The following is a 24193-nucleotide window of genomic DNA, read 5'->3' on the forward strand; positions in this document are numbered from 1 at the left end:
TTGTCCTAGGTCACAGTTTCCTTCCACATATAGCTTTGCAAAAACTGCATAAAAAGCGCTTGCAGCAACAAAAACATAATATTCCAGAAACACGCTTTGCCAATCCGATCAGCTTTTCATAACACTTCCTACGTTGGAATAGACGTCAGCGCGAACTATCGCATGTCCGCCATGACCTGCCCGAAACCGGGAGTGACGTGACATTTTCGTGGAAATGTAGTTTTTTACCATCAAGGCCTCATGAGCCTATACTGGTGTTTTTAAAAGTTATGTTTGACTTTATGACTTTCTGTGTCATTTCTGGGATGCTTAGGACTCATATTGCACTGCTGGAAATAGTTTATTTTGATGCATATGCTGCTTTTTTGCAAATTTGCACTATAATATTTATTTTCGTTTTTCCTGCAGTATATAAAAATTGGTGTATTTCAAAAATAAAACTATGAAGACACTCAAAATAAATTTCCTGTGGTGGGAAACTATTTTGTGCAACTTTTTTGTATTTACAGTTTTGAGGTATAAGCCTCTTAAATTTCTCTAACTAGAAATATATGTTAAAAAAACAAAAACGATTTTCAATTTATTTGTAGTTTATTGCACTTTTTTGCAATTTATGTAATTACTATACACTTAATGCATACATATTATTAAAATTTAGGCTGTAATGGTTGTATTGATGTATAGCAACTTGAAATGCTCCCAAAAACGGCTCTACAGCATGTAAAAATATAATATAAGCTCTGGCGGACTTGGTTCTATGGTAGGTCTTAAAGGGTTAAATGTCAATAATTGAATGTTGAATGGGTGTGAGGGCAGATGTCATCTCAGAAGATCTAACACCCAGAAAGAGAGGGGGAGAGAGGGGGAGAACGGATGACCAGGTGATAATTGTTTTATGGAGAGCAGAAAAGTGGTTCTCCCCTTTGTCTTCTGCAAGGTGAGTAGTGTGGAAGATTTTTACTTCTTCACTCTAGATACTGTAGTTGCTGTGAAAAAGAGCCTCAAATCAGAAGTACTTGACTCCCTGGTATAACTCTCAAATGTGCACCTTAAAACAGATAACTCATAAGCTGGAGAGGAAATGCGGTCTCAGTGAAAAAGTGGCCATCCACTGGCCAACCATTTCATCACCACAACTTGCAATCGGTTGGAGAATAGGAAAAAATTTAGTACAGTCACAAGCCAGACACAATTTCTGTTGTATTTTTTGTTTTGTTTTTTTGTCCTTCAGGTGAAAGGAGATTCGGGGCCTATTTTTACTTCAGTGTGACGGAGCAATAGCCTGCTTTGAATTAGGAGGTACGTTAGGAAATACAAGTGTGTTGGATGCCTTTTTGGTTGAGCTGATATAATCAGTATAATCAATATAATCAATATAAGTTTGCTCGCCAAACATTATTTCAGGAGGTGCATGAGATGAGCCCTCTTGTTTTCATTATTCCAAGAGAATTTTTTATTTTAAAAAATATATATATAATGGTATTTGGTGTCCCTGTATCAATATAATATCACCACAGAAAATATCACAAGATTATACTGTATAATATATTATTATACCCCACCCCTACTAAATATAGTTAAATACTATTACTTAACTCTTTTGATTCAAGACTTTTCATTTATAGCACTTCTTTCACCACTAGATGTCATATGTCAGCTATTTTACAAACTATTAAAATATCGTTATATGAACTGCCATCTAACAATGTTGATGTCCTGATAGTCTAGCTCCACCCCCTCCCCTCATATTGCTATGACATGAAATGAGCCTAGTGTCTGCACAAGCTTTTCAGTACTGACAATATTTCCTGTTACGTTTCTATTTCGATGAGCAAAGATGTGGAGCATTCAAAGTCTGCTGTTTATCTTCTGCAGTAAGTAATTTAAATACGTAAACAGATAAAGATTAAAACCAGCTGTATACTAACAAATAAATGTATGTTTTAGTATTAAGCAACAGTAAGTGAAGCTCTGTCTCGGTCTTCTAATTTCTTTAAACAGCACTAAATTTGCTAGTAAGAAAGCTGACCTGACAAAGTAAAACATGATCTTTTCACATTATATTTTGTCTTCTTAGTTTCTCTGAGATGTGTGACCAGTGCAGTGGGGATGATCCATGTGACTGGATATGTGGGGAGAGAGGTTAATGTCTCCTGCTCCTATGATCAGAGTTATGTATCTCATGAGAAGTACCTATGTAAGAATGACTGTGACCGCGATGATGTTCTTATTACAACATCACAAGCAAGCAAAACCAAATACTCAATTTATGATGACAACAGCAAACGAATCTTCACAACAACTATCTTTGATCTTCAATCTACGGATGCTGGAAAATACTGGTGTGGGGTGACGAGAACTGGAAAAGATATCTACACTGAAGTCAAGCTGAAATTAGTACAAGGTAAAAAAAAAAAAAGTGGCTTTGCAAAAGTCAAATATAGATTGATAGTGAGAAGATAAAATTAAAGGTAAGTACTTCAGTTTCAGGCTAATAGAAGTTTGTATTTCTTTAAATATACAGATATACAGACATAGCAGTGTAGTAAGTAATGCAATAAGCATTTCATTACATGTCGTACTGTCTATGATTATGTGTGTGACAAATAAAATTTGAATTTCTTTAAACAGTGGTATGTGGGTGCAGGACTATCTGTATTTTTTGCTGCAAAATTGACCTTCTGTAAAACTGCACTTTAACTTGCAGAAAAACACTTAAATCTTATATGTAATAGTTTTGTGGCTGTAACGTATCTTTTGGTGTTGTTTACCTTCTTGACAGACAGATGCTGTGACACTGTGACCAAAGTTCAAAGTTATGAGGGTTACTCTGAGTCTGTCAGTTGTCCGTATGAGTCTCAGTACCAGAACAGCCTGAAGTACATCTGCAGAGGAAATCGACCCTCCACATGTCTGCAGCAGGCACTGATCACCTCTGACACCAAACAAAATGGGCGATTCAGACTTGATGATGACAAAGTGTCAGGAACATTCACAGTGACCATTAACAGTTTGACTCGCAATGATTCAGGATCATACCTCTGTGGTGTCCAAAGAAACTCTGACGTGGATGTTTTCTCTGCTGTTGAGCTGGAAGTTGAAGGTAAATCACAGTAATAGCTCTTTACACCAGCACCAAGCACCATTATTTGCTGTCAAATAGTCTCTAAGAAACTTAAATATTTGATTATTCTGAAATACTGTTTCTCTTTCAATCTGACAGAGTGGTGCTGTGTCAACTCAACTAAAAGAAATGGTACTGCAGGAAATCCACTAACTTTGCAGTGTCCTTATCCTCCACAACACTGGGATAACAGGAAGTTCCTCTGTAAGGGAGACCACCGCAACAAATGCACAGACATGGTGACAAGTCGAAGCAGGTTCACATTGCAAGATGATGCTGCTTCCAGCTCTTTCACAGTGAGGATCACAGAACTGGAAGCAGCTGATGCTGGGACATACTGGTGTGGGTCAGACTCACAGTGGAGAGTTGGAAACTACACCAAGATTGAGCTGTCAGGTATGCTGGACACTTTTGTATAAGATAATACAATTTAAGCCACGAGTTTGTTTTATGTCAGTTCATGTTTTAGGTGAGTTCAGCTATCTGAAGAGTGCAGTAAAACTAAAACTGTCAATATGATGTTTACACTCAGCACAAAAAATAGCAGCACAAAAAATAGAACTACTGAGAGCCTCACTTACCACAGGTGGTCTGAGGCAACAAAAATATTTTTGTCCTTCTAAGCAGTCATATTCTAACTTCCACTATACAATCAATCCTCACATTTGTAATAAAACTTAGTTGTAACAACCCCATAAATGGCTTATTTCATGTAAATGTCGTTCAAATCTGAACACTTTGCATATTTAAGTGAAAACGCTACATCCAGATGAACAGAATCAACTTTTGGAGATTTACTTTACTGGATGATTGAGAATGCATCAAGACAATCTAACTGTATTCTATTACACTTACCGTTTAAATGGGTGGTAATCAGAATACAGTTACTTTGTTGAAATAAATAGAATACACGGCGGTCATTTCCTGTTTCATATGTTAGGCTAGCCCCTCTCTATGCCTTCTCCAATTTTGGTGACTAAATGCAGTCGGGGGTAGGTTTAACTCAGTTGGATAAGCATGGCTTATCCAACTGAGTTACATTGCATGGCTGAGAACAGGCGGCCTGGGTTTGAGTACGACCCACGCCTCTTTTAAAAAAAAAATTTTAAACTCAATTTCCATCTGGGATTAATACAGTTTCTCTGATTCGGATTGCTGGAAACCCAAACAAAACACCCAATAAGAGGCTCTAAATTAAGCGTCCTGTTAATGTTGGTGGTGTAAGTTACACACTTCATAAGAAGAATGGGATGGGCAAAACTTCAGTACCGTCGATGTGCTATGCTGTGTGATTTTTATTACTATTAATGAAGGGTACTCGCCACCAAGCTAACATTGTTAGCTGAGGTTAGTTCATAGACTGCAGACTGTTAGGAAGCTTCTCAAAGTTAAGCACTTTGGCAAAATTCGCTGTTTCTGTCACAGTTTGTGGGGCAAGCTGTGTTGAGGTATGAAGGAAGGACCCAAAGTGCAGGCACTGGCTGAGATGTGAGTGAGCTTTATTTAAGGAGACTGACATACAACCAAAAGCAAGGGCGCGAGAAAGAGAACTAAGAAATAATCTAAACTGGGAAAGCTAAGAACTGAACAACAAACCTCAATACGAGGGTATGGAGAGCAGAGGTAACACGAAGAACGACAAGGAGGGAGAACAGCATGGAGGGACACAGAGTGACTCAGGGAAACAACATAGATGGACCAGAAACAAGCACAAGAGGACACACACTATAAATACACGTGGGGAAACAAGGAAACTGCACAAAGGAGGGAGACACAACTGAACATAATTGACATGACGAGACAGGAAGGACGCAAACTAAATACACTGACACCAAATACGGGCCTTCAAAGTAAAACAGGAAACATACACTGACAGAACTCAGAGACATGAAACTGACAGAGCAGAGGGAACACACAAGCAGGGATGCCTGGACACTAAACCAAGGAAGAACAGAAACCAAAACCAAAAAAAGAAAGTCTCAAACAGAATACATAATAAGAAGAAGTAGAAACACAAAACGCTGCGTCAAAAGACCCAGGACCATGACAGTTTCATAATGTCTAATAAGCTTCATACAATTAAGCACAATCACTACATGACAGAAACACAATCTAATCTCTCTTAAATCAGGTTCGATCCTTGGCTGCATGCCAAATATCCTTGGGCAAGATACTGAACCCCAAATTGCTCTCCGACGCATGCATTGGAGTGTGAATGTGTGCTGGTATTAAATAGAAAGCATTTAATCATAGAAAACAGTGCTGGTGTGAATGGGTGAGTAGAAAAGGCCAACGCCTCCTTAACCAGACAATATGGAACAGACTGCACACAGCCAGTATCTCGTCTCATAGTGTTGTTTGCACTGGTGGCACCAAAATGTGCACTTGAACCTTAACATGTGGAGGATCACATGTTCATCAATCAGTGCGGATTCCGCTTTCGGGACTCGGATTATATGGTTAAGCTATGGAGAAGATATAGAGAACATTATAGTAATTCCTGCACCCTTAGGGTAAAAGGTTTTGGTGGAGGCAGTGTGATGGTGTGTGCAGACGTCTGTCATCAATATAATCCACATGCTATAACTTGTTTTGACTAGCCACATATTAAAGACAGAAAAGAATTCTTTTTATATAAAAGAATGTATAACATTTGTTTTGTTGAAATTATTTTAATCAGTAAGTCATATCTGATGAAATGTCATCTTTTACTAGCCATTCTGTTAAAAAAATAGAAAAAACAAAGTCTGTCTTGAAATGAATGTGGTAACAACACTAAGCGTGTCTTTCTCTTACAGTCTTTTTGCAGCACACCAGAAAAATCCCAGGTAAAGCTATTATAGAAAATATAAACTGCATATGTGTTTCTGTTAGTGTGCACGCCAGCTGAGAAATGTTGTGAGAACAAGTACCTTTCACATTTAAGGTTAACATTTGGTTTTGTTTATGGTTATGGTTTCATGGTTACAGTACATGAAGTGAGTCTATGTCACACCGATATGTTAAAACATCTGTGGGTTTGTGTTAAGTTAAAATACACATGACTATTAATGAAAAGAAAAGTGAACATGAAAGCATAATGAAGGGACACATTTCTGCTCTTAAGTTATTATCGTATGTTTCGGACCATAAGGCGCACCGGATTATAACAGTCAGATAAGTCAAACTTTACTCAACTCATTTTCTTTTTTATTAAAGAAGAAAGAATTTAGACAGATTTTGACTCTCAGTGATGCTGCAGTGTTCGTTTGACTTTTGGACCTGAAGTGGAGTTTAGTCCCAGATTACTCCGCGAAGCTCCTGACTACGGTGTCCGTAATGTTCAGACAATCCATCAAGCGGTGCGGCTTCGTAGCTTACCAAAGTCGTACTAAAACATTTTTTGACAGATTTTTGAGCGCTGTGTACCACATAAAATTGGTTCACAGTCAGTAAGCACAACCAGAATTCATACATAAAGCGCACCAGATTATTAAGCGCACTGTTGATTTTTGAGAAAATTAAAGGATTTTAAGTGCGCCTTACAGCCTGAAAAATATGGTAAGTGTTTCTTTTTATTGTCTCCTCTTTTGGTTTCTGTTTTTCAGATGCAGCACTCTATGTAGTTTACACTGTACCTCCTGTCCTGCTACTCATGTGTCTCCTAGTTACGGTTTATAAGAACAGATGCTCAAGAGTTAATGGTATCTTTTACAGTCATGTACACATGGACATGCTTACACTCAAATATAGATGTAAATATAGATGCAAAAGAAATACAACCACTATGTATACTATGTATTTTCAGAAGCCGATGACACCATGAGCAGAAATACACCCAAGGAAAAAAACATAGAGGAAGTGATGGGGGCTGCAGAAAGTGGAGTAAGAAAACTAAAGTGTAAAGCATTAACAGAGTTGTATGCATAAAATATAAAAATATAAAAGAATTTGGCACAATTGGAATTTGTAATTATGTGCACATTTCTATTTTTGATGCTGAGACAATGATAGCAACTTGATGTCGGAATGCAGATAAAGGCCCTGCTACAGCTATGAACAGCCTCACACAGGCTGTAGTGTGGCTACAGTGGTGGAATAACTCAAGGGCAGTGAGATGACTAAGATTGTAATTGGAAATTGAATCATTTCTTTGAATGGAGTTTCTTTTTTTTCTCAAATTTTTTTATTTGCTTTACGTCTTTTATATTATGCGCATATTATGTCACCATCTAACACAAATGACTAACAGAAAAAAAAATGTTATATGCTGTAACTCAGCAGCAGAACAAACTGTTGCAATTTGTCACAGCTTAGGTGATTGTATAAATCAAGGTTTCTCTGAGCTTTCATGGCTGGGTGCTAATTAACCAAGTGATTGAGAACCATGCAGCTAATTCACACAACAAAAGAGAAGTGCTCCCTTGGCCTGTTTTTAATGTGACTTTGACTGGTGATAAATAAGTGTATTACACTGGGGCACTTAAGAGTGGCTCTTAAAAAACGTACTATATTATGTGCCGTTACATTCATTATCCTTAATTGTAATTCCTTCAGAATGGTTTCTATATTATGGTTATTATAAATCTGGATATGAATACATACTGCAATGAGTCTCACTGTCAGAGATACACAACAGAAAGCAGCTACTCTGCCTATAGTGTTAGAGTAGAAAAAACACTTTTCCAACATATGTCCATCATAACCCAGATCTGTGCAGCTTGTGGGGTGACTAAACTCATGTATTGGCTGGACTTAGACAACCAAAGATATAGAATGCATGTGCTGCTGATAATGTAAGCATTCATGTTTTAGAATCTGTAGCTTCTTTGCAACATCTCTATTTAAAATATTGTTGTTTTGTTCTCCCAGTCTTCTAAACAAATGACATTTGTCCCATTTAGTAGTTTTTCAAAATGTTTCCATAGCAACCCAAATTTCTGCAACATGTATCATTAATTGTTCTGTTTATTGTGTGTTGATTCATCTTTAGATTTATAAAAATCAAGAAGTTGTGATGACATACGTACAGCAAAAAGTCTGCAAAGATGGAGGTGGAGAGGAAGGCGTCTATGAAATCATGACCGCAAACGCAACAGAAGACATCTACTGTAATGAAAATTTTCAAAAAGCCAACAGAAGATAAAAGAGTTTGTATCTGTGATCCATATCTTTCCTTTCATTAGTATTGCTTAAAGTGTTCATAAAAACATTTGCTCTTTTTATATAAACTGTGGAAACCCCTAAATGTAAAAGATCAACATGAGTGTAAAGCGATAAAAAAAAAATTTTGGTCACAATATGTCCGTTTTTGGTTGGTTGGTTTGTTTTTTTCCCAAAATCAGTGCTTTTTACTGACTGGAGTATACGTATGGTAATATTGTTTACTTAAGAGTTCAAAAATGTTCTTTTACAAAGCAACTGCTCAGATGTGTTTTTCATCAGTGATGCTGTGATGTGTTAGTGTAACTCTGAATACAGTAGTTATGGTGCATAGATATACTGGACAAGACTTCAGATTGCATCACTCATTATTAATTTGAAATGGACTGAAATGGACTTCATGTATGTTAATTGCAAAACCTGCTTTTTAATTTACTGTTTTAGACTGTTGTTTATACTGTGACTGTTTTGTATACCTATAATATAACAGAGGATGGAGTGTGTCAAATAAGTTATAAATATTTTAATAAGAACATGTACAACATAAATTGTTTAAAGTTTGTATTTTCCAGGATAACCATTTTTGACTTTCCAGATGTATGCTTATTTTCTTAACGACCTGTCACGGGTTGTTAACAAAAGAAAAAGCAGTCACTGTCCACACTTAGTGCCTTTGTTTCTCTTATTAAATGAACAAAACTGTGAACACTTCAAGTTTTGGGATGTTTAAAAATTAAAGGAATGCTTTGAAAATTCATCAGATTGATTTATTTTATTTTAAAATAAATCCATTTTAAAATAAAATACTGTGTAGTCTGTAGCTCAGAAAGTAGATCAGGTCATCTAGTAATCGGATGTTTGGTGTGCCTCAATCCCTGGTTGCCCTAGTCTGCATGCCAAATATTCTTAGGCAAGATATTAACCCTAAGTTGCTCTCTGGTGCACTTACCTAAAAAACAAACATAGAAAAAAGTGCTTGTATGAATGGGTGAATGAGGCAAGTTATATAAAGCTCTCTGAGCACTCGGGTAGAGTAGTAAAGCACTATATAAGAACCAGTAAATTTATCATATCATTGGATAATGATTATGGACTGGGTTGGCACATCATTTTATAGAAATGTAAATGATCAACCTATAGAGGCTGGATCCAAAGACACAAAGTGAAAAAAATGATGCAGCAGGCTACAAAAAAGTATACAAAAAACGTTTGTTTTTTTGTATACTATTATCTGCTTCTTTTGCTTTCACATTTGAGCGTAAGGGTTTGTGTCTGTATTTGAATGTAAAAGATACCTTTAACCCTGCAACATCTGTACTTATAAACAATAACTAGGACATATGTCAGTAGCAGCACAGGGAGTAGAATGTAGAAAATTAGAGTGCTGCATCTGAAAAAAACAGTACAATATGTAATTACTCTGTTAACTTAACTCTTTAGTTTTCTCACATATATGTATATTAGTGATGTGTCGGTGTATAAATACACAAACAATACACATATGCTTTCAATTGTGTAATTTAAGTGATCTAGGAAGCTCTGTTTTGGAAGTTCATTTAACGCTAGCAATGTGTTTTGGAGTTTGTACGTGCTTTGTCTCTAGGGGCCACCGTATATATTTATATAGAAACATATATAAATCAAACCACGTTGTTTTTTTTTTACATTAGTAATTCCTTTTGTGCAGAATTTTATATTGTTGTTAATAATAAATTAATTAAAGCAACAAAACAACCTGAAGGGCCGGTTGGGAGCCGAAAGAGCCGGCTATTTTTAGTGAGACGAGCCGAAAGAGCCAGTTCTCTAAAAAGAGCCGGAAATCCCATCACTAATGTATATATATATATTAGGGGTGGGACTCAATTAAAGAAATTAATGAATTAGAGGCTTTGTAAGTAATTCGTTTTGATTAATTGCATTCATTCAATCGCACAAGAAAATTTGGGATATACTGGTGTGGGTCAGACTCACTGTGGAGAGTTGGAAATTACATCAAGATTGAGCTGTTAGGTATGCGGAACACTTTTGTATACAATATGATAATACAAAGAGTAGATTTGTGTGATGCAGTGTGCTTGTTCAAGCTCCGTTGTGTGAACAAATAATAACCAAACTATCAGCACAGTGTTCACACTGTTCATACTTCATCACCAAAACCTTGTTGCCTCACACTTCAGGTTAAACTGTGTTGTAAGTGTTCACCTTTAGGGGGAAAAGGGGAAAACAAAAACGGTTAAAAAATGATAGTTTTTCAACTTTTTAAACTAACAAGCTATAGATGATGTGCACCTGCAAATTTGTAAAAAATAATGTTATAAAATAAAGTTGCTAAGAGCACCAAGAGTTCTTTGCATCCCTGTCAAAGCTATTATATACATATATATGTATGTATATATAAGTGTCTGATAGTGTTTACTTTTTCTGAGTGTTGTGACAAGTACATTTCCATACTATAAGTTATGGTGTTTTCATGCTGTACACTTGGTTTTGGCTGTGATTCTGGTAATGGCTTCACGGTTGCAGTAAATGAATGTACGTCTAGCCAGTATATTGTTTCCAGTGATTAAGTTAAGGTACACATAAGAAGTAATAACACTTTCATGTTAGCCCATAGTTTAGTTATGATAAGTCCAGGGCAGGGGTTGTTTTTTTTTTGGAAAGTGTTTGCTTTTACTGTGTTATGTTGTGGTTTCTGTTTTTCAGATGCAGCACTCTATGTTGTCTACATTCTACTCCCTGTGCTGCTACTGACATGTGTCCTAGTTATTGTTTATAAGTACAGATGTTGCGGGGTTGAAGGTATCTTTTACAGTCAAATACAAACACAAACCCTTACGCTCAAATGTGAAAGCAAAAACAGCATAAACACATCTAAAGCTGTGTGTTTTCAGAAACTGTTGCCACCATGAGTAGAATTACATCCAATGCAAGGAGCTCAGACGATGTGATGGGTGCTGTGGAGAGTGCAATGTCTTAACAGAGTGACGTGTCTATAACACAAACTACCATGTAGATAGATGGACAAGATAGATAGATAGTTACATTCAAGAATTTATACACTAATTACGGCACCGGTTAAATCATATTTGTAACAGAAAACAAATCAACAACAGAGGAAACTGTTGGTCTGAAGAGTTGTCAAAGTATTGGGTGCTTATTATGCAAATGATTGAGAACTATGCAGATATTTCACACATCAAACACTTAGTGATATAAATAGCTTGGAATGTGTGATCTGATGACTTGGAGCAGAAGAGTGAAAAGAGAAGTGCTCGCTTGGCCTGTTTTCACTTCTCTATCAAAGTGGACGTGTTGAAGAATCAGTGTATCATAGTGTATTCTTTCATTGTGGAAATTGTCCCACAGGGTGTATTTAGAAAAACCTTGAATAAAGAATTTATGTACTGTTCTATTTATTACCCTTAATTGTGAGGTTAATAACACTGTTATGAATTATTATTGTTCAATAATTCTGGACAGAAATATATATATATATTGCAACTAAAAAAACTTAACAACCCATGTCTCTGCAACACTGTTCTGTTTTTTTGTTTATTCTTCTTCAGACCTATGGAAAGCAAACCACTGTGTTGAGCAATAAACAACAAAGTTCCTGTAACATCTATGAAGACATGACCACAACAGACAAAATCTACTGTGATGAAAATTTACATGAAACCAATAGAAGATGAATAGAGTTTGCAACTGTGGTCCAAGCTTTAGCTTTCAAAATCTACTCTGTTATGATAAAATTCAGGAAAATTATAAATGCAAATTATCAACAGTGTAAGTGAGTGAGTGTAAAGTGTATAAATTATATAAAGTGTATAAATAAGCAAAGCAAAATTAAGCAAGATATGTGGGCAAATAATGATTAGTTTAACAGTCAAACAGTCTTTGTTTCTTTGTTTGTTAGCAGACCAATATCATGAGCTTTAATATTCTTTAATCTTCTTCAGAAGAGCCAAAATAATCAACTTCCTTCAAAGTCACACTTTCAGTGTCACAGTGAGCCCCCTGCTGGTGAGTTAGTGCAACACGAAATACAGGTCGGAGTATACCAAAGGTATAGATGTATTAGGGAGCGAATATACCACATAATTTATTGTTTAGAAAGAAAATTTAATTTTTTATTGTATTATTTTCCAAAATATACAGAATGCTTTCTAAAACAGATTAATCAATATCTTCCTATTGCAAAATGGGAAGCGGATTTATCAGTCAACTTAGACCAAAACTTATGGTCTCAGATATCGGAGTTGGCCATCCGATTGGGATCTGAAATGTGGGGCCTCCCTGCTGCTGCGGAGTCGGGAGCGGTCTGCTTGTCTCCACCCCAGCGAAAAGGGTGACACCTCCTGGGTCTGGGTGCAGTTTCCTCCTCTAGGGGCAAGGGTACCTAGACCGGGGATATAGAGTACGTTTGGGGAGGGTGATTGTGTGTACAGTGTCTACTTATGTCTGTCTCCACGTTGGGTGAGTGCTGAGTATTTGCATATGTGTGCATGGCGGGGCGGATGGATGTTTGCATCTGTGTGTGCCCGTTTGTCTGTGTCGATATGTCAGGTCGGGTATTAGACACCACCTCTCTAGGGACATCTCAGGCCCTCCATGGTATGGAGGCCTATTTCCCTTCACCACTCCCCCTGCCAGTGGCTGACGCCCTCAGACATCGGTGCATTAGTGGTTCCTGGTATCCGGGGCTGCGTGCTCAGGTATGCACTGGTTCACTCCCGGTGGCTGCTTGTCAGGGCCTGGTGCCTGTGGCTCGGTCAGGCCTTTTCGGGTGGTGGGGTGCCCTTGGCCTCTGGGCCTGGGGCTCGGTCCACTCTGGCACACCAGGCTGCCATTGGAGCTCACGTGCACGTCACTGCAACCCCCTCTGGCTTCTGCTCCACGGCTGCTGGGTGACCCCTCATCTGGGGCTCTCCTCAGCTCTTTCCAGGAGAGTGGCACGGTTGCCCCTCCATTGGTCTTTCTTGGTCTCTTGTGCTCTGAGGGTCTCTGGATGTCTGGATCTCCTCCATACCTGCTTCATGCTCTGGAGGACGGGGCTATGGCTCCCTACACCCTCTAGCGGATCATTACATGAAGGAACCTTTTGAATACAAGCGCACTCATGCTCACAGATGTACACACGGGTGTTCACAGATACAAATTACACCCTTTTGGCTCCTACCTCAAAGCACGCTGTGCACTGTCGAGCTTACATGCTGCACAATAATATTCAATATTTAGTATTTACTGTTATATTCAAATAGATTGTCATGATGATGTTGTTTATTATATTGCTCTCTTTTTTTGGTTGTTTTCTCTTCTTTTTTTTCTCTCTCAGCAGGTGATCCAGGTGATATATATATATATATATATATATATATATACATACACACATATTTTTTGTCGTCCCCCCCCCTCCCCACACACACACACCTCTTTTTTGTTTTTTGCTCTTTATCACCATTCCTCTTCCCCGCTGTTTTTCTTTCCCTCCCTCTCTTTCTTTCTCCCTTCCCTTTCCCCCAGTCATGTCTGTCCCCTATGTCAGACCGGTACTGGTCCGTGAGTCGTTTGGTACCGGGCCGCGAGAGTTGAGGCTCAGGTGTGAAATGTATAGTTTTCAGGGTTTTTATTGGTTTTCAGCGTTATTTTGTTATCGTTTTTATCGTTTACTCGGTTTTCCTGGGTCTTTTCACGTGTGTTATGAATAAATTTTCTTTTTTTCGGTACCGGTACTAGTTTTATTTTGTTGTATTTATCCGCGACACCTTAAAGGCCGGTCCATATAAATATTGTCGGGCATAAACCGGTCCGTGGCGCAAAAAAGGTTGGGGACCGCTGCCCTATGTAACAACTGAAAATAAAATAAAATAAACAATAAAAACAAAGGTCAAGCAAATGGGCCAATATAGCAAGGCCGGGATGGTCCACTTGGTAAAGTGAATCCTTTGGGCATCTTTCTTGGCCTTTAGACAATAATTCTGATGGCAAAAGATCCGAGGTCAAGGTCAGATTTATTTATATAGCACATTTCAAACAGCCAATGCTGCACAAAGTGCTTAACAATATAAAAATGGCATTAAAAAGCAACAATGTAATACAATAATAACAATAAAAAAAACAATAATAGGATAATAAAAGAATTAAAACAATAACTAAACTATAATTCAAATAAGACCAAAATGCTTGGGTCATGCTTTCGCTTTGGTGGCCTCAGAATCTCATCTCTGATTTTTGCGGATTATGTGGTTCTGTTGGCTTCATCGGGTGAGGGCCTCCAGCTCGCACTGGAGCGGTTCGCAGCCGAGTGTGAAGCAGCGGGAATGAGGATCAGCACCTCCAAATCTGAGGCCATGGTTCTCAGCCGGAAAAGGGTGGAGTGCCCACTCCAGGTCGGGGATGAGTTCCTGCCCCAAGTGGAGGAGTTCAAGTATCTCGGGGTCTTGTTCACGAGTGATGGGAGAAGGGAGCCGAAGATCGACAGACGGATTGGGGCTGCAGCTGCAGTAATGCAGACGCTGCACCGGTCCGTCGTGGTGAAGAGGGAGCTGAGTGTAAAAGCGAGGCTCGCAATTTACCGGTCGATCTACGTCCCTACCCTCACCTATGGCCACGAGCTGTGGGTAGTGACCGAACGAGATCGCGGATACAAGCGGCGGAAATGAGCTTCCTCCGAAGGGTGGCTGGCCTCTCCCTTAGAGATAGGGTGAGAAGTTCGGCCATCCGGGAGGGGCTCAGAGTAGAGCCGCTGCTGCTCCACATCGAAAGGAGCCAGCTGAGGTGATTTGGGCATCTGACAAGGATGCCCCCTGGGCGCCTCCTGGGTGAGGTGTTCCAGGCATGTCCCACCGGGAGGAGGCCCCGGGGCAGACCCAGGACACGCTGGAGAGATTATATCTCTCGGCTGGCCTGGGAACGCCTTGGTGTTCCCCCGGATAAGCTGGAGGAGGTGGCTGGGGAGAGGGAGGTCTGGGCCTCTTTGCTTAGGCTGCTGCCCCCGCGACCCGGCCTCGGATAAAGCGGATGAAGGGATGGACAGCATTAGTTTTGAGCTAGACCTCGTGGTTTTTCCTGGAGCATAGGCAGAGAGGAGCTCCAAACGGGACGGGGGGGGGGGGGGGGGGGGGGGGGGGGGGGGGGCGGGGAGAGAAAAGAAAGAAAATTAAATTTTTCATTTTAACAAAAGATGATTTAGAATCTTTCTGTGAAATTGTGAAATGACTGTAGCAGAAAGCATGTTTTACAAAGTGATGCATTTACTTGACGTCCACACAAAATCAGATAAAAGAATAACTATTCAAATAGAACATTTAAGTAAAAGCCATGAGAATGATAGATTCTAAACATAAAGCTGATTTTTGAGTTTTCAGTTAGAGCGTACAAGGCTAAGTGTCAGCCTTTCATCCTTTAGTAATAGTAGTATCACCTTGTCACATAGTTATATACATATAGGAAAGCTTCACATCTGTGTTTCCACACACAGTGTGAGTAGGCCAGAGACATCCAGGATGTTGGATAGATAGGCATTGGGTGCCTGGTGTTCGTCTCTGTGAGGTAGGGAGGTGACAGCATGGTCGTAATTCTCCTGGTTTTAAGGATAAACTGAGCTAAACGTATATGCATGTGAGATAATGTGATGGCAACATGTAAGAGTTGTGGAATATCTTTTTCTGTGTGTTGTATATAAGAGATTAGTGTGGCATCCATTTTCAGAGACCACTTTGGCATTTGACCAGAGTGCAATCTCCATGTTTCAACGTGTGATTAAACCCATTCAAAAAATACCCTCACCAGGTGTTTGTAGATTATTTTAAAATTTTCACACCACCTCCCCAGCCCTGTGCTTCAACGATTCTGAAAATTAGTGCGACTCATGGCTGTTCTTTCAATCTAATATAGTCCTCCTGCTTTAAACAGGCTTCTGTAAGGGAGAATAAACCAATATGGTGATCAATTATTAAAACATTTCCAAAGCACAATTAGCAGATTAATATTGCTTTCATATTAATACATGAGTAATAATAAAAAGAAATTATAAACCTCAAATGGGTCATTTTTCTGTACTGAAGGTGTTGGATTTTCAATTCTTTAAGTATAGTTTCCAAAATATACTTAAAGAATTTTTGTGAATTTTTCATTGTGCTGTTTACGTAATGCTTCTAAATACTTTCACCACTAGATGGCACATGTCAGCTATTAGACAAATAATTGAAACGCCTTTAAAGGAAGGGCCATCTAAAATGTTCCATCCCCTAAGTGCTGACAGTCTAGTTCTGCCTGACATGACCACTGTGTGCGCATAATTCTATTTAGATGAGCCAAAGGAAAGATGTGGAGCCTTCATAACCTGCTGTTTACCCTCTGCAGTAAGTTGTTTAAATGACTAGATAAGTGAACATACAAAGATTAAAGGCAGGTGTAGATTAAATAGTACATTTATCTGTTTTAGAATTATGGAGCACACTCCGCCACACACTCTGTTGGGTTTGTTTATTTCTTATAAAAAAGCACTTACATTACTCGTATGAAAGCTGACAAAGCATAATGTTTTCACATTATTTCTACAGTCGCTCTGAGATGTGTGACCACTGCAGTGGAGGTGATCCATGTGACTGGATATTTGGGGAGTATGGTTAACGTTTTCTGCTCCTATGATGAGGGTTATGAATCATATGAAAAGTACCTGTGCAAGAATGACTGTGGCAATTCTGATGTTCTTATTACAACATCAAATCCAGTGAAACACAAATACAGGATCCATGATGACAAAACCGCACGAATCTTCACAGCAACCATCTCTGATCTTCATTCTGTGGATGCTGGGCAATACTGGTGTGGGGTGACCAGAACTGGAAGTGATATCTACACTGAAGTCAAGCTGAAATTAGTCCGAGGTAAATAAAGGCTTGACTAAATTTAATTGTACATTGAACGTGAATACAATTCATAATGAATGAAGTTGAAGGTAATGACAACAGTTTCAGGATAATAGTATTAGTAGATAAAGAAGTCTTAAATAGAAATGTGACCGTTGACATGTTGTTGTTTTTTTGTTGTTGTTTTTTTTTTTTTTTTTTGGGGGGGGGGGGGGGGGGGGGGTGTCAAATGTCAATGTGTACAGAACAGCAGAGGTGGGAAGTAGCTGTACTTAAGTACAATAAGGTGTACTTAAATAAGTTGAATCTGCACTTCGAGTATTTTTCAACACTAGTTGACACTCTTTACTTTTACCACCTCTGAAGAACAGTAACAACACTGTAAATACACCTACACGACATATACATACAAATACATTTACAAATACAAATACATTTAAACTGTCATAGAAGCATAGTAGCTGTTGGGGAAAAAATGCAACTTTATAAAACATCTTACAAAGTTTTATAATGTGATTGCACTGAAAATGATTTAAGAATTTAAAGTCTGAAAACTGTAAATTCAGGATAGAAAGGGTGATGGCTGAGAGCATACCTATATGTAAAAAGAGTCTGAATGACGTGAAAATACAAACCTGTCTCTTCTAGCTATTCTGTAGCAGTAGCACATCTTCTGATATTCTTTACTTTCTCGACTAGGGATGGGTATTGATAAGATTTTCACGATTCCGATTCCATTTTCGATTCTGTTTAACAATTCGATTCTTTATCGATTCTCTTATCGATTATTTTTTTTTAAAAAAAAGGAGAACACTAAGGTCGATTAGCTTAGATCTTTGTTTTATATCTTCTCTTTGAACAAGATAGAAATTTAGGAGTAACATGGCCTTACAAACCCAACAGTGAGATCTTAACAGATCCAACCTACGGCTCTTCAATGGGGTGTCACAGGGTCCCCAGGAAAAAAAATTGTGAATGTAAAATAATAAAATAAATATTCTTCAGTAGCAATTACACAAGAATATCCAGTAATGTCCCTGCCTACAATTAAACACATTCACTTACCGAAAATCGGGGCATCTGCTGTGGCAAATGGGTGCAAGCCTTTTACCACAAACTTAGTCACTGCTCGGTGACATTCGTCTATCCTGGCCTGAAAGGAGACGCTACCGGTAGACTGCAGCAAGAACTGCCAGCATCTGAGCCAGCCAGACTCTGTCTGTCTCTCTCATCATGGTCACCTAAATGCACAGTAATGGCAGGTTTTGTAATAAGGCAGATCGCGCTAACATAATATGCACTGTTAGTTGATTATTTACCTGCCGTATTAATGGGAGAGGACGTGCAAACGTTACCGCTGCTGCTGGGTTGAGATTCACGAGTCCGGAGCGGAATTAAAAACACGACATTCATTTAAGGTTATCGCGGGTTTTGTGAGCAAATGCTTTTGCATATTCGTAGTGTTTCCTCCCTTAAATGAAATATCTACTTCGCAAGTATTGCAAGTTGCCCTGTTGTCATCCGTTCTCGTAAAGTATAACCAAACTTTTTAGCGTTTGAGCCGCCATGTTTCCTGCCAGGTAAATGACGCTCCGCAACGTGGTGACGTCATTCGGGGCGACTGGAATCGATAAGGGAATCGTTTGCAAAAATGGCAAACGATTCCAAGGAATTGAAACAGTGGGAACCGGTTCTCAACAAGAACCGGTTTTCGATACCCATCCCTATTCTCGACAGACAGCTGCTGTGACACTGTGACCAAAATCCAAAGTTATAAGGGTTATGAGTCTGTCAGTTGTCCGTATGAGTCTCGGTACCAGAACAGCCTGAAGTACATCTGCAGAGGAAATCAGCCCTCCACATGTCTGCAGCTGGCACTGATCACCTCTGACACCAAACAAAATGGGCGATTCAGACTTGATGATGACAAAGTGTCAGGAACATTCACAGTGACCATTATCAGTTTGACTCAAAATGATTCAGGGTCATACCTCTGTGGTGTCCAAAGAAACTCTGAGCTGGACATTTTCAATTATGTTGAGCTGGAGGTCCAAGGTGAGAGGTCTTAGTTATACCTCATTACATCAGCCCTAAGATACAGTGGGGCAAAAAAGTATTTAGTCAGCCACCAATTGTGCAAGTTCCCCCACTTAAAATGATGACAGAGGTCAGTAATTTGCACCAGAGGTACACTTCAACTGTGAGAGACAGAATGTGAAAAAAAAATCCATGAATTCACATGGTAGGATTTGTAAAGAATTTATTCGTAAATCAGGGTGGAAAATAAGTATTTGGTCACCTCAAACAAGGAAAATCCCTGGCTCTCACAGACCTGTAACGTCTTCTGTAAGAAGCTTTTCTGTCCCCCACTCGTTACCTGTATGAATGGCACCTGTTTGACCTCATCATCTGTATAAAAGACACCTGTCCACAGCCTCAACCAGTCAGACTCCAAACTCCGCCATGGCCAAGACCAAAGAGCTTTCGAAGGACACCAGGAAAAGAATTGTAGACCTGCACCAGACTGGGAAGAGTGAATCTACAATAGGCAAGCAGCTTGGTGTGAAAAAATCAACTGTGGGAGCAATCATCAGAAAATGGAAGACATACAAGACCACTGATAATCTCCCTCAATCTGGGGCTCCACGCAAGATCTCATCCCGTGGGGTCAAAATGATCATGAGAACGGTGAGCAAAGATCCCAGAACCACACGGGGGGACCTGGTGAATGACCTGCAGAGAGCTGGGACCAAAGTAACAAAGGTCACCATCAGTAACACACTACAACGGCAGGGAATCAAATCCCGCAGTGCCAGACGTGTTCCGCTGCTGAAGCCAGTGCATGTCCAGGCCCGTCTGAAGTTTGCCAGAGAGCACATGGATGATACAGCAGAGGATTGGGAGAATGTCATGTGGTCAGATGAAACCAAAGTAGAACTTTTTGGTATAAACTCAACTCGTCGTGTTTGGAGGAAGAAGAATACTGAGTTGCATCCCAAGAACACCATACCTACTGTGAAGCATGGGGGTGGAAACATCATGCTATGGGGCTGTTTTTCTGCCAAGGGGACAGGACGACTGATCCGTGTTAAGGACAGAATGAATGGGGCCAAGTATCGTGAGATTTTGAGCCAAAACCTCCTTCCATCAGTGAGAACTTTGAAGATGAAACGAGGCTGGGTCTTCCAACATGACAATGATCCAAAACACACCGCCCGGGAAACAAAGGAGTGGCTCCGTAAGAAGCATTTGAAAGTCCTGGAGTGGCCTAGCCAGTCTCCAGACCTCAACCCCATAGAAAATCTGTGGCGGGAGTTGAAAGTCCGTGTTGCTCGGCGACAGCCCCAAAACATCACTGCTCTTGAGAAGATCTGCATGGAGGAATGGGCCAAAATACCAGCTACTGTGTGTGCAAACCTGGTAAAGGCCTATAGTAAACGTTTGACCTCTGTTATTGCCAACAAAGGTTATGTTACAAAGTATTGAGTTGTATTTTTGTTATTGACCAAATACTTATTTTCCACCCTGATTTACGAATAAATTCTTTACAAATCCTACCATGTGAATTCATGGATTTTTTTTTTCACATTCTGTCTCTCACAGTTGAAGTGTACCTCTGGTGCAAATTACTGACCTCTGTCATCATTTTAAGTGGGGGAACTTGCACAATCGGTGGCTGACTAAATACTTTTTTGCCCCACTGTAGCACTGGTTTCTGTCAAACATTCTCCAAGAAAGTTTAATATTTTTTGAGTATTGAATATCTTTTGTCTTTCAATCTGACAGAGTGGTGCTGTGTCAACTCAACTAAAATAAATGGCACAGTAGGACATCCACTAACTCTGCGGTGTCCTTATCCTGCACAAAACTGGGATTACAAGAAGCTTTTCTGTAAGGGTGACCATCGCAACAATTGCACAAACGTAACCAGTCAAAGGAGGTTCACATTGCAAGATGATGCTTATTCCAACTCTTTCTTGGTGAGGATCAAAGAGCTGGAAGCAGCCGATGCTGGGACATACTGGTGTGGATCAGACTCACAGTGGAGAGTTGGAAACTACACAAAGATTCAACTGTCAGTGGGTAAGATGAACATGTGTAGATGTGGATAAAGTGAATTGAGCTGTAAATTCCTCCTTTTGGTCCCCTCTGTACAAACACAGGCTGTTGTTGGCAGTTCTAATGTCATTAGAAAATAAGAAAAACAACAGCTGTACTAGCACCATTTCTATGTTCTCTTATCTGACATGTGAAAAATAGTTGCATAGCATTCACACGAAACAAACGTCTGCTAAAATAGGAGTGCCGAAAGCAAAATGTGTTGCTGCCTTTGACACCGAGATAACATCTTCTGGCCACTTGCCCAAATAATAAAGCCAACCCTTTTTTTCATGCAAAGCTTATCAGATATTGAACCTATCTGCTTGTTAAATTATCTAGGTTTATGTGCTAAAAAAGGTTCACAGACTTCTTAGCACCATATCTGCATGTAGCCACCCCCTCCCCCAAGGCTCATGGGTGTCATGGAGGATTGTTGTCATAAACCCTGCAACTGCTTGTTCGTCACATAGGCAGAAAACATAAGCTTGAAAACCACAAGCCAGCAGCTTGTAAAGTATAGTGTATGGCTTCACACAGCTCTGAATATTTTACAAACTGTTTTCAACAGCCGATAACTTTCTTACTTACAGCTTCTCCCTGGTGAGCCGCTCCTGGCAGCGTTGGGGGGAGATATTCTTACACCTTGTTTTAGCTCATCTTATCAAATCATTATCCATACCACTACTGTACACTGTATGCAAAAACTAAATAGAGAGAACTTGTTTGTTTAAACAAAACAGTTTTACAAATTATGAAACTATAATTTCACCACTTGCAGCACATTAAAGCCAGTAATTGCAACAGATAGTCTAATCCTTAATCTAATTGAAATGTCATGGTGGGATCTGAGAGCTGTGCATAAATAAATCCCTGCAAACCTGAATGAACTGAAGCAAAAGAAGAGTGGGCCAATATTGCTCCACAACAGTGTGAGACACTGATAGAGTCATACAGAAAACAATTACTTCCAAGTTCTTGCTGCTCAGGTTTGTTCTACAAGCTATAGAATCAAGGCATACACTTAGATTTTCACAGCATTGCTTAGAGTCTTGTTTGCAACTGAGCATGAAGTCTTTGAACTAGTGTTTGAAAGGTCTTTGAACCTTTACATCAGCAGTTCCTCTCCTCTATTCTATTCTCTTCTTCTCTTCTATTTAACTCCAGTCAAACAGCATATCTCAGTGACTTAATATACCATGTTATAGTACAATGTTGTACAATATGTTGGATAATTTGTTATAAGAAGTAAGTAGCTATAGATCTGAAGTAAATTGAATGAATAGCTTCAGTGTGATTCAAAACTGTGAACCGGTCAACTGACATATGAATGCTACCAAGCACAGAGGCCTGTTGCTATGTGGACTTAAACTAAATTAGCTAAGTATTTTTCCTCTGGCAGTCTTTCTGCAGCACACCACCACTGAAACTTTTACCACTATATTGGAAATCGTAGGACCAAATTCAACAGATGTCCCCGGTAAGTCTATGAAAGGTAAACTATGTTTCCACATTATGGTAAACATTTGGTATGGGTCCTGAAACTGATGAATTTTTTTACTCTGTTCTGTTTTGGCTTGTTTTTCAGATGCCACAGTCTATGTGGTTTTTGCTGCACGCTCTGTGCTGCTACTGCTACTGCTGTGTGCCCTGGTTATAGTTCATAAGTACAAATATTACCAATTGAAAGGTATTTTTTTAATCATAACATACCCATAGCATTCACAACAGACCAATGCACTGAAATTCTCCTGCAAAAAAGGCATAAAACTTTCTTATGATGTGTGTATTCAGAAGCTGAAGTCCCCATAAGCAGACATCCACCCAAGGCAGCAGAGGAAGAGGAACTGAGTGCAGCAGATGTACAAAAGCTAAAGTCCATTGTCTGTCATAAACCCTATTACAAATGTCCTCCACTATTCTTTGCTTAACAGTGTTTTCTTTCTTCTTTTTTCTTTTCCCTCACTAACCAACTAGTCCCATCAGATGACCACTCATGTCTGAGCTTGCCTCATCAGTGCTGGAGCCAACCCAGCCAACACTGGGCAAGAGGTAGTATCTGGTTAGACACCATGTTTCTATTATTTTCAGGCCTTAGAGTACAATAACCTCAGTTTTACCTGAATTTAGAAGCTGCAAATAAGAGGTCATCCAGGCCTGTATGCCATTAAGAAATTCCTGCAGTTTAACTAATTGATGTGTATCATACAGCTTCAAGGACAGATAAAGCTGGGTATCAAATATATTTGTGCATTAAAAGCTTCCAAACAAGGGATACAAATGTATTGCACAGAAAAATTTTTACATTATACTTGAAATTAGTGCTGTCAGCGTTAATCTCATTAAAATGATGTTAACGCCATAACAGCATTAACGCGGTAAATCTCTGTTAGCAAGTTAACACGGATCGCCGCGTGCGAGGGGCTGCACGGCGCTAACGCGTTAACGAGCTAACTGCTCTAACCTGTTAACACCCTGCAGCCCTTGCACGGGGCGATCTGCTGTTTGCTCTTTGTTGGTTCTTCTTTAAATTTCTGGAAATCATGAATTTTTGGTGTGCACGAAAAGGCAGACCTTAAAACAGCATTGTGCCTTTTAGCACAGTGAGGAAGAGATGGGTCAAACTGGAAAAAAATCACAACAGAAGATACTGTTGAAATAAAATTTTCTAATAAGAAAAACAGTTAAACAGTGCCAGTACTAGATTATTCTGTTTGACAGTAGCAGCACAATTTAATGTACAACTGGGGTTCACTGTATTCATTGTCTTACTGAAATCGTTTGTAATCCCCACTAGTTTTATTGTTGTGAAATGGTTACTCTTGATTTATTTAATGTTCATCTCCTATTTTTTCTGATACGTTTGTCTTCATTTGTATTATTTGATATAACTTAAATGATGTGCCCTACATGTGACATTTTCACATACCTATGACACTTTAGAAAACCCAAATTG

At 39.3% G+C, this 24193-nt stretch overlaps 2 protein-coding genes across 3 annotated transcripts; both read left to right on the forward strand.

Moving 5' to 3' along the window:
- The first annotated feature begins 2094 nt into the window (after positions 1-2094).
- LOC148102584 (polymeric immunoglobulin receptor-like) lies at positions 2095-8249 on the forward strand. 2 transcript variants are annotated; one of them, XM_087841965.1, is made up of 7 exons: positions 2095-2404; positions 2783-3103; positions 3224-3520; positions 5923-5952; positions 6712-6807; positions 6912-6988; positions 8097-8249. In XM_087841965.1, exons 1-7 carry the CDS (start codon positions 2110-2112, stop codon positions 8247-8249), a joined length of 1269 nt encoding a protein of 422 aa, XP_087698091.1. In that variant the 5' UTR covers positions 2095-2109. The 2 variants fall into 2 exon arrangements, with proteins under 2 accessions (XP_087698091.1, XP_087698092.1); XM_087841966.1 differs by lacking the exon at positions 5923-5952 and adding an exon at positions 6523-6551 and having other exon boundaries at positions 3224-3515; positions 6670-6807.
- An 8343-nt stretch (positions 8250-16592) lies between these two features.
- Positions 16593-23241, forward strand: LOC148102585 (polymeric immunoglobulin receptor-like). The gene is made up of 8 exons (XM_087842594.1): positions 16593-16629; positions 16831-17157; positions 18877-19194; positions 20926-21222; positions 22640-22717; positions 22826-22927; positions 23032-23099; positions 23215-23241. The coding sequence occupies exons 1-8, from the start codon at positions 16593-16595 to the stop codon at positions 23239-23241; spliced, it is 1254 nt and encodes a 417-aa protein (XP_087698720.1).
- The last annotated feature ends 952 nt before the right edge of the window (positions 23242-24193 follow it).

Source organism: Neolamprologus brichardi, chromosome 6, assembly GCF_056152115.1.
Source record: "Neolamprologus brichardi isolate AB-2024 chromosome 6, ASM5615211v1, whole genome shotgun sequence".
Lineage (NCBI taxonomy): Eukaryota > Metazoa > Chordata > Actinopteri > Cichliformes > Cichlidae > Neolamprologus > Neolamprologus brichardi.

Coding starts and splice junctions, on each gene's coding strand:
- LOC148102584 (XM_087841966.1), top strand. CDS start 2,110: ATGATCCATGTGACTGGATATGTGGGGAGAGAGGTTAATGTCTCCTGC. Junction 2,405..2,782: donor CAAGCTGAAATTAGTACAAG/GTAAAAAAAAAA, acceptor CCTTCTTGACAG/ACAGATGCTGTGACACTGTG. Junction 6,989..8,096: donor TGGGGGCTGCAGAAAGTGGA/GTAAGAAAACTA, acceptor ATTCATCTTTAG/ATTTATAAAAATCAAGAAGT.
- LOC148102585 (XM_087842594.1), top strand. CDS start 16,593: ATGTGGAGCCTTCATAACCTGCTGTTTACCCTCTGCA. Junction 19,195..20,925: donor TGTTGAGCTGGAGGTCCAAG/GTGAGAGGTCTT, acceptor TCAATCTGACAG/AGTGGTGCTGTGTCAACTCA. Junction 21,223..22,639: donor AAAGATTCAACTGTCAGTGG/GTAAGATGAACA, acceptor TTCCTCTGGCAG/TCTTTCTGCAGCACACCACC.